General features: G+C 38.2%; 1 protein-coding gene across 1 annotated transcript; it reads right to left on the bottom strand.

Annotated features, from left to right (window-relative positions):
- Positions 1–5,885: 5,885 nt before the first annotated feature.
- LOC119537043 (olfactory receptor 52H1-like) lies at positions 5,886–6,836 on the bottom strand. Its single transcript, XM_037839668.1, has one exon. It carries the CDS (start codon positions 6,834–6,836, stop codon positions 5,886–5,888), a length of 951 nt encoding a protein of 316 aa, XP_037695596.1.
- Positions 6,837–11,163: the final 4,327 nt, after the last annotated feature.

Raw genomic sequence — 11,163 nt, 5'->3', positions numbered from 1 at the left:
TTTTGTTTTCTTAATAATATATTTATAACTAAAATATCTTAAAATAGAGTAAACAATTATCATGACTGCTAATTCTAAGCAAGGACATAGAGAAAAAACAATGGTAAAAAATGAGAGTTGAAATGGTGTGACACGAATACAACAGATGAGAAAAGTTAGAAGACCACACTATATAAAGCTATGGTAATAAGTTAGAAAACTGTCTCTTCAAAATGGGTTATTGTGTGAAAATATAAAATTTCAACATTTAATAAGTGAAAAGCAATGTTATGAAGAGCAATCATACTGGAAAAAATTGGAATATTTGTCCAAAAATGAATGCTTTTTAGGAAGAGTCTTGTTTATTTATTTGTTTTTGCCTGTTTTTTTTTGTTTGTTTGTTTTGTTTTCGAATCCAGTAAGTTTGATGTCATCATTCATTACTTTAGTCTTTCAAAAGCTATTTATTGAGAATCCTCTATAATACAATTTATTTCAGAGACAAATTGGCACAAGTGCCTTTTTAAATTAGCATAACCCAAAAGCTATGATGGGATGAGATCATAATGGCCCCCAAAGATATCCAGGTCTTAATTGCTGGAAACTGTGACTGACACCTTCAATGTCAAGGGGGCCTTTGCAGATGTGATTACATTAAGGATCTTGAGATGGGGTGATTATCTAGCTGGGTCCTAAACATCATCACATTGTCTTTATAAGAGGGAGGGAGAAGGAGATTTGACTACAGAAGAGGGAAAGGCAATGTGACCAGGGAAGCAGAGACCTGGGCGATGTGCCCACAAGCCAAGGAAAAGCCAGTAGCCACCAGAAAATGGAAGAGGCAAGGAACAGATTCTCTCCCAGAATCTCCAGAAGTAATCAGACCTGCTGACACCTTGATTTCCACTATTTAAGACTGACTCTAAACTTCCTTTCACAAAAACTATAAGAAGATGAATTTCTGTTGTTTTAAGTCACTGAGTTTTTGGTAATTTGTTACAGCAACAAAAAGGGAACTAATAAAGGAGAAAAACAGAACAGATAGAACTCACTCACTTAATGCAGATATTTTATACTCTTATTTATGTTATCATTTTCATTTCCCCCAATTCATGTTGATCCTTGGACACTAAGAACCAAAATGAACAGGAACCTGGGTCTCCTCTTCTCAGAGTGGAGAAATAAGATAACCTGACCTAAAATAGCTTTATCACATACCATTACCTTTAACAGAAGAGCCAAAGAGCTTGTCACTGGTGCTAAAAATTACTGCCTATATTATTTTTCTTATTTTTTTTTTGTTTAAATAATAATTGTATTTTTTCCAGAGTAGTTGATGGGAAGACAAGAGTAAAAAGTTTTGCTACTGGAAAATATCTGTGATTTTCATGGTCTGTCTATTGAAGAACTATTTAGATTGGAAGCAAAATTAGTGAGACAATCAAAAAGATTATAAATGCTATTTTTAAGTTCCAAAAATTTAAGTTTAGATTGTTTCTGTTGGAATGAGGCAGAAATAATGGGGTAGATGGTGAATCAAAAAAAAAAGAAGACAAAAACAAAACCTCTCATTTGAAAATAGTATTTGGTACCAGTTTTAATCTTGGAAGAAATATGAGGGTTGAACAGAAAGTCTTCATACAAGGGAACCAAAATATCCTTTCTAGTTCAGTGCTTCCATCCAGATTGTCCCTTGTTTATTCATACATTAGTTTCTGTTCAATTCCTGGGTAGTCAGTGTACCTGTTCATTCTAATGTTTTCTTCCTAGCCATCATGCCAACCCCATCATGCCACACAGATTTCTTTGGTTGGGTCTCAAAACAAAAGGATAAGATAGCATAGATGCAGGGGAACAGCTGCATTGGCCTCAGCAGAGCTGGTGAAGCACACGCAGGAGAAGGTGATCTTTCCTTATGCCTGGAGCTAATGAGCCCATGATCATTTGATTATGGTCACAGCTTCTGCTGAGTCTGCATAACATAGGGTTGGGTGGAATCAAAGCACTCACAAGGAATTGTTAGCTCCTGCCCTTCAAGCCTGAGACTTCTTAGCCTAATTTGCAGATGGCCAAAATTTTGGAGAGTGAGGGAGCTTGGATTGGGCCCTGAGGAAGAAATAAAGGAAGCCGATATCATCCTCACAAAGAGAAACTCTAGATTTGTCGTATAGGAGATGGGAAGTCTCCTTTGCTGGGTGTGTGACAGACCCTGAGCACAAGGTAGCTGCACTACCATTACCCTCGATGAGGCTGACCAACACCAGAAATTAGGGTGAAGGAATAACAAGGAAGGGACTGGTTCCTGATGGGCAACTGCTATTTTCCCCAATATTCATGTCCTTTTCCACCCATCACCATCTTGGAAAGTATTTTATCTCATAATCTCGTCCCACATCTCTAAACTGTTTCTATCTCTCAAGTACTTCCATTTACAAAAAGAGGAATATAAGCCAGGATCTTTTTCCCTTATCCTTGTTGGAAAAGAAATTCATGCTCACCATCAACCTGTTATAACCCTGACTGTCAGAATTTGGGGGCAAGGGGAGTGGAAGTGCCATGGAAAGAATAGATAAGAGATCAAGCATTCACATCAGTAAAGGGACAATTCATAAGAGTTCTCATGAAATAAATTTTAAAAATAGAAACAAAGAAACATAACGAAACAAAATATATTAGAAATAACAGTTCATCTACCTTGAAACTCAAAAAGTTAACAAATGTTAACTCCAAATTTTCAGAATTCCATCTGGTTAAATTTGGACTTAACCAGAGAGATGATTTTTTGAAGCCAACAAATTTTAAATGACTAGCTTATGGAAATTGCTAAATAAGCAAAATCAACAGGTTTGTCTACCCTTAACTGAGCAGAAAAAAAGGAAGAAAAACAATTTTAAAATATCTAATAAAAAGAAATTTCTAGATACAGATATTTTCATGAGCAAGCTCTTCTACACTTTTAATGAAGAGGTAATTCACATATTGTATATCATCTGCCCAAGCAAACTTGGGAATTTTTTTCATGATGTGTTATTTTTTCTTACTGGTCTCATTAGTGTCTTATGAGTCAATGAGACAAAATAAAGAGAACAGTAACACAGTAAGTGTCCTGATATCCTGAGATGATATGCAACAGAAAAGGGATAGAAGCTTCTTCTCAAAATTGAAGTCTCCATTGAAATATTTGAGAAAAATCATCAAAGTCAGGCTTAATCATGCATTCAATCAACAAATATTGATTTTCCATATAATAGGTGGCAGGAAGTTTGTTAAACCAAAGAGATGAAATAGTAAATAACAATGCATGATTGTGGCCCTCACAGGATTCACAATGTGTATGTGAGACAAATAACAAAACAATTAAAATACAGTTGGAGAACTGGTGATAAAGCCAGGTATTGGGTGTTATATGAATGAGGATTGAGGTAATCTAACTAGATAATTTGAGGATCATGTAAGGCTTCCTGAGGCAGTGATGTCTAAATTGAAACCTCAAGTATAAATACATGTACTCATGCAGTTTGAGATGGGTGAGGAAAACATTCCATGATTAGGTGTAGTCAAGTTAAAATACCAGTGAGAGACTGGACCTGTAGGCAGATTTGGGATATTAGGGGCTATCTGTTTGCCTCTCTGTGAGGTAGGGGAGAACCCACGTGAAAATGTCACCTCCCCTTGGCGACTTTCTTCTATGTATTTCAGTCCATTTCAATTACTGATGTTTCAATTATGTATTTCAGATGTCCTCTTCTACTTCCTGTAATGATATCCATCAGAATCTTTGCCAAGTTAACAAAGTACATTTATTTTTAATTGAGGTAAAAGTCACATAACATAAAATTAAAGTGCTCAATTCAGTGGCTTTTAGAGCATTCACAACATTATACTACCATCACCTCCATTTAGTTCTCAAACTTTTCATCACCCCTAAAGAAAATCTCGTACCCATTTAGCGGTTACTCCCCATTCTCACTTCCCCTTATCCCTTGGCAACCACTAATCTGTTTCCTTCCTCTATGGTTTTACCTATTCTGGATATTTCATTTAAATGAAATCACACAATACGTGACTTTTTGGGTCTGTTTTTTCCCCTTACCATAATGTTTGTGAGGTTTACCCATATTTTAACATGTAACAGCACTTCACCCCTTTCTATAGCTGAATAATATTTTATTGCATAGGTATTCAAAATTTGTTTAACCAATCACTGGTTGGCAGATACTCAGGTTGTTTCCACCTTTGGGTATTGTAAATAATGTTGTTATGAAAATTTGTGTACAATTCTTTATTTGACCATGTGCTTTCAGTTCTTTGGAGTATAGACCCTGGAGTAGAATTGCTGGCACATAGTAATTCTATGTTTAACTTTTTGAGGAACTTTCAGACTATTTTCCATAGTGGCTGTACCATTTTACATTCGTACTAGCAATGTATAAGAACTCCAATTTTTCCACATCTTCAGCAACATTTTTTATTATCCCTTTTAAAATTTATAGCCATCCTAGTGGGTGTGAAGTAGAAAAAAGTACTTTTTAAAAAGGGATTGAGAAACCATTTCTTTTCATTCTCATCTCTACCCAAGTTCAAACTAAGTTTCAAAATCAATACAGAGGAAATATCATGTGGAAAAGAGAATGTAGAATTTTTGGAAAACTAAAAGGCATACAGGGCAGTTATGACATAAAGAATGTGTGAGGGAAGATCTGTGAGGAAAGGGGAGAGTTGGGGCAAACTAAGTTTCAAAATCAATACAGAGGAAATATCATGTGGAAAAGAGAATGTAGAATTTTTGGAAAACTAAAAGGCATACAGGGCAGTTATGACATAAAGAATGTGTGAGGGAAGATCTGTGAGGAAAGGGGAGAGTTGGGGCACCAGATCCTGAGCAATGGCCGACTAGCATGAGTCATGCTATCTAAGGCTTTGGAGCCATATTAAGAATTTGGGCTTTAGGAAAATGAGTAACTGTTGAAAGTTTTTAAGTGGAGGAGTGTCATGATCTTGGCTGGTCCTAGGTAAGACTTTCTGGGTAGAAAATGTATGGGAGAGAGGAAAGATTGGAGGCTGTAAATTCCTAAATGGCAACGTTGAAAATATCCAGGCAAGAGACAGTATCTGGAGTAGGATGTTTTAATGTGAAACATGTGAATGAATTCAAGTGATATCAGAAGACATAACTGATAGTAAGTGAAATCTTAAATAAGCCAAATAAATGAATAAGAACAGACTTTGGCATGAGAAAGTGGTTGAATTTTGTACCATTTAATGAGAGATTGCAAGAGGATATGTTGATCATGGGGAAGGAAAAGCAAGAAGACAGTAACTTCTTGTGTACATGCTGATTTTGAAGTCTCAGTGGAAGAATATCCAAGAAGGGTATAAAATAGAGTTGGCTACATGGAAGAGAGAGATTTTTTTTTTTGTCCTTTTTTTTTTTTTTTTTTTTTCACTTTATGGGAGAAGTTGTGGGTGGTAGAAATTGGGTCTTGTGAATCTTCAGCATACAGATGATTACTGAATTCATGGACTTACTATGTCCTAAACACATTTATCTTCATAACAAGCCTATGCCTTAAGTATTATTATTTTTTCTATTTTGAAAGGAAGGAATTGAAACAGGACATAAGGACCAAAGAAAGGAAAAAAATGTTTTTGATGCTAGAACATTAGGATGTTTCCATCTGATACCTATGGTTTTATTAGGACTTGAAGAATCCTTAACCCTCTTGCCTCTTAACTCCTCTAATTTCAACCACTATTTTCTCCACCAAAGTTGAGAACTTGAAATTCATAGGAATTGGATTTATCATTGGAGGTTTTCCTACCACTGATGTACATCAGAAACCCTATTAAATCAATATGGTTGCTTGATTTCCTACAATTCATCTCTCCATTTTCTCATCCTCAGATCACTGCATCACTTTAGGAAGGAAAAGAAGGATGACCTTATCCCTGATCTGCTTTGTCTTTACTCCGTAAATGATGGGATTGAGTGCGGGAGGGATGGTCACATATAGGTTGGCAAACATGATATGAAAGGTGCGAGAGATATTGTGACCAAAGCGATGAGTAAGGACAGAGAACATGGCTGGTGTGTAAAATATGAGAATGACACTGACATGGGAGCCACAGGTGTTGAGGGCCTTCTGCCGGGCATCTCTGGATGGAAGGTGGAAGACAGCACGAAGGATGAGAGTGTAGGAAACAATAATGAGAATCAGGTCTGAGAAGACAGTCATTATAGGCACAGCAAATCCATACCAGATGTTGATGGAGATATCAGCACAGAATAGCCGGGCCACACCTATATGCTCACAGTACGTGTGAGGGATGAGGCGTGTCTTGCAGAAGGGTAAACGCTTCACGAGGAAAACAACAGGCACAATGACACTGAAGCTCCGACTGACAATACCCACCATGATCTTGACAATTGTTCTAGGTGTGAGAACACTAGTATATCTTAAAGGAGAACAAATGGCCATGTAACGATCAAATGCCATGCCCAACAAAATTGCTGAGTCAAGAAAAAAACTGAAGTGGACAAAGAATAACTGGGTGAGGCAGCCAGAGAATGTGATTTCCTGAGCACCAAACCAAAATATGCCAAGGGTTTTAGGGACACATGTTGTGCATAAAATGATGTCTGCAGAGGCCAGCATAGAGAGGAAGTAGAACATGGGTTCATGGAGGCTGCAGTCCATAGCTATGAGGTAGACAAGGATGCCATTACCTGCAAGGGCCACAAAGTAGATGGCAAAGAAGGGTATCCCAATCCAAATGTGGAACTGCTCCAGTCCTGGAATCCCTACCAGAATAAAGGGGCCCGGATTGAAGCTGCTGAGATTCAATGTGGCCATCATGGTGACAGTCATGCCCTGAGGACAAAATATTGCAATTGTTTCCTGAGACTGGCCAGCCATGAATTCCCTCAGAGTGTTTTCCACACCTAGGATTCCCTCCCTCCCATCACATAACAAGCAGTAGGGAAAACACAACTTTCTTCTGATCATGGTCTCAGTAGTATTCACCAAAGGCTTACAAAAACTTCAGTTAAACCAACTATTCCCCACCTACGGAAGATAAAGATATTACCATTACTATATTGCTACTATACGGAGATCACGTCCCAGCAAATCTATGACCTGGGGTATATTGGCCTGTTGTCAGCCAAAACTCCAAGATAGTCTTGCCCTTATCATGTAACTCAATCTAAGATTTCTCAAGAGTGCAAGTCTTGTATATCATATCTTTCATGAGCTTCAATAATATTTCCATCAAATTATCCATTCAAAGAAATAACAGGGACCATGTGAGAACTGACATTTCTGCATTCTTCAATGCCAGCATATAGGGCCCTGGTAAGCCAATCTGCTACTGCCTGGTACTTGTACTCATTTCTTCAACATCTGGAAGAAAACTTATGCTTCACCTTTCCTCTGTCAACTCATTGCCAGTTCTCCAAAAATCATTATCATCTTCTGCCTGTCAATTCCCTGCTCAGCTACCCTGCTGTCATAGTCATCCTCCCACTGCTGGAGCATGGCAATCTGAGGTTTGACTTTTCCTCCTCCTTCATTCCCTATAGCTCATCTGCTAACTCTGTTATTTGAAACCCTTCTTTTACCTGCCTACTCTTGTTTCTTCTCCACTGCCTCACCTACTCAAGCCATCCCAAGCACTAATTGGAACTTTAGAACAGGAATCCTGATTCTTCCTCCTCCTTCATTACCTATAGAATAATTCTCTACAGAATAAGAATCCTTATTCTTCTAACATCTTGCAAGCCCTTATCTCGACCTCATTATGTTGCCAGATTTATCTTCTGAAAATATGAAATTAACAAGTTACGCACCACCTGTTTAAAAGCATGCAATGGCTTTCCTTATGTTTACAGAATACATTCCATTTTCCTGCTTGGCAGTTAACACCTTCCGTAAATAACCTTGTTCTACTTATGTGAATTGTCTCACATTCTCCCCTAAAAGGTACCCATATAACCCTCTATATCTTTCTCCATCATCCTTACATCTCATTAATTTTGTTGCTTCCTTTTCCATTAATGCAGTGCTGTCTTCTCATGGTTTGTCTAAATTCTATTCAGTGCTCATGATCCTTGCAATTGCTAACTAGCATCTCCCAGAAACATTCTCCTGTATCACTGATTCATGGAGTTCTACTTCCCTGTCTGTACAATCACAGCTCAGTCACTTTATCAAATAAATTATCAGATGATTGTATTGAGAATTTGCTTTATTTTCCTGATCATTCTCTTGTATTCTCTTCCCTAGGTAGGCAGTAATTTTCCCTTAATGACCGAGAACTCCCTGAAGACAAGTTTTCTGTCTCCATGTGGCCTACTTCTTCCAAAGTTAAAGAAGTCACAGATTGCACATAGAATAAGCACTCAAAACAGCCTTAGTAATAAGCTGATATTTCAAGCCTGTAATTCTGTAGTTATTTTGGCTGTGTTTTCATATAAAAGTCTCTCACTGTGTCCCATTTGGAGCTCATCCAAAAATTGGTAATAGTTGTACTGGGGGAGCTTCTCAGAATCCTCCGGATTTGTTCTAAAGAACTTCTAGGTTTACACAGCACCTTTGCAGTTGTTATTTCACTTTGATCTTCATAACTATAATGACTGGTACCACGGGCAGGTACACTGATCTCCATTTTACAAGAGCCAAGGCTCATGGAGGTTATTTGTCCAAGGTTATGAAAATTTCGTGGTGCAGCAAAAATTATAACCTTAGAACTAGATACATAAACATAGATATCTCTGTGTATGCCTAAACATAGGTGTATTAAAACTCTGGTATAATGAAGATTACCCTGAAGTTTAACTTAGTGTTAATTTGAATTTCAAATTAGACATATATTCTAAGATTGAAATTCAAATTAGAGATGCATAGAAAATCATGTACAATATTCACTTAGACCCACACATATGCTTGCTATCTAGTCAACCAAAAATAATGCAGGTTTTAGAACATATTTCAAGCATTGCAATAGGTCTCAGGGACATAACAGTATGTAAGACATGGTCATTCCTTTTTTAGGTTCTAATGAATTGGAATAGCTTGCAGTAAATACCTGAAACTATCAAACAACAACCCTGAACACTTGAAACTTGAAAACGATTGTCTAAAAAGGTAGGTTATGAGAAGTGATAATGTGATTGGGAAAGCCATATGGACCACACTCCCCTTTGTCCAGTGTACGGATGGATGAGTAGAAAAATGGGGGGAAAAAAAGGCACCCAGTGTTCTTTTTTACTTTAATTGTTCTTTTTCACTTTAATTTTTATTCTTATTATTTTTTTATGTGTAGTAATGAAAATGTTTAAAAATTAATTTTGGTGATGTACACACAGCTATATAATGTTACTGTGAACAATTGATTGTGCGCTTTGTATGACTGCATGGTATGTGAATACATCTCAATAAAATTGAAATAAAAAAATAAAGGGTAAAAAAAATTAAAAAATATATATATTGAAGAACTGAGACAATTATCTAAATAAATTGTAATTTGTTTAAGGAAAAAAAGACATGGTTATTTCTTCTCTCATGAAACTTAAAAGTCTAAGAATGAATTTATGCATGTGAGGATAAATATTTATATTATTATAATTCATTATTGTTAAAATATATTATAATCTATTTATGTATAATTATTTGTAATTATTTTATTAGTAAGCAAAGAGAAAACAAGAGAATTACAGAGGGCTACAGTAGTATACCACAATCTGGAAGTGGCAGGGAGGTTTCCCTAAGGAAGCAACATTTTAGTTTACCGCAGAAGGAGGACAAGGAATTAGACTAAAAAGATATAAATCACTTTACAAATGTGCAGAGGTCTAGAGTTAGGAGAGAATGTGGAATGCCAGTGAGTTCTGACAATAAAAAACATAGAGAAGAGTATAAAAGTTAAAACTGGACAGATAAGGAGGCGGGGCAAGATGGCAGACTGGTGAGCTGTATGTTTTAGTTACTCCTCCAGGAAAGTAGGTAGAAAGCCAGGAACTGCGTGGACTGGACACCACAGAGCAATCTGACTTTGGGCATACTTCATACAACAGTCATGAAAACGTGGAACTGCTGAGATCAACGAAATCTGTAAGTTTTTGCGGCCAGGGGACCCGCGCCTCTCCCTGCCAGGCTCAGTCCCGTGGGAGGAGGGGCTGTCAGCTCCGGGAAGGAGAAGGGAGAACTGCAGTGGCTGCTCTTATCGGAAACTCATTCTACTGATACAGACTCCAACCATAGATAGACTGAGACCAGACACCAGGGAATCTGAGAGCAGCCAGCCCAGCAGAAAGGAGACTGGCATAGAAAAAAAACAACACGAAAAACTCCAAAATAAAAGCGGAGGACTTTTGGAGTTCTGGTGAACATAGAAAGGGGAAGGGCCCTGAGGCGCATATGCAAATCCCGAAGAAAAGCTGATCTCTCTGCCCTGTGGACCTTTCCTTAATGGCCCTGGTTGCTTTGTCTCTTAGCATTTCAATAACCCATTAGATCTCCGAGGAGGGCCTGTTTTTTTTTTTTTTTTTTTTTTAATCCTTTTTTCTTTTTCTAAAACAATTACTCTAAGAAGCCCAATACAGAAAGCTTCAAAGACTTACTATTTGGGCAGGTCAAGTCAAGAGCAGAACTAGGAGAGCTCTGAGACAAAACGCAATAATCCAGTGGCTGAGAAAATTCACTAAACACCACAACTTCCCAAGAAAACGGGGGTGTCCGCCCACAGCCATCATCCTGGTGGACAGGAAACACTCCTGCCCATCGCCAGCCCCATAGCCCAGAACTGCCCCAGACAACCGAGTGTGACGGAAGTGCTTCAAATAACAGGCACACACCACAAAACTGGGTGTGGACATTAGCCTTCCCTGCAACCTCAGCTGATAGTCCCAGAGTTGGGAAGGTGGAGCAGAGTGAATTAACAAAGCCCCATTCAGCCATCATTTCAGCACACTGGGAGCCTCCCTACACAGCCCACCAGCCCAGAACTGCCCTGGGGGGACGGCACTCACCTGTGACATAGCACAGTCATCCCTCAACAGAGGACCCGGGGTGCACGGACTGGAAGAGGGGCCCACTTGCAAGTCTCAGGAGCCATACGCCAATTCCAAGGACTTGTGGGTCAGTGGCAGAGACAAACTGTGGCAGGACTGAACTGAAGGATTAG

This window comes from Choloepus didactylus, chromosome 6 (assembly GCF_015220235.1).
Source record: "Choloepus didactylus isolate mChoDid1 chromosome 6, mChoDid1.pri, whole genome shotgun sequence".
Classification (NCBI taxonomy): domain Eukaryota; kingdom Metazoa; phylum Chordata; class Mammalia; order Pilosa; family Megalonychidae; genus Choloepus; species Choloepus didactylus.
Note: the sequence above shows the minus strand (reverse complement) of the source record. Positions and strands in the feature narration are given on the sequence as shown.

What these genes read in the sequence shown, in the direction of transcription:
- LOC119537043 (XM_037839668.1), bottom strand. Translation starts at nt 6,836, where the DNA reads ATGATGGCCACATTGAATCTCAGCAGCTTCAATCCGGGCCCCTTTATT.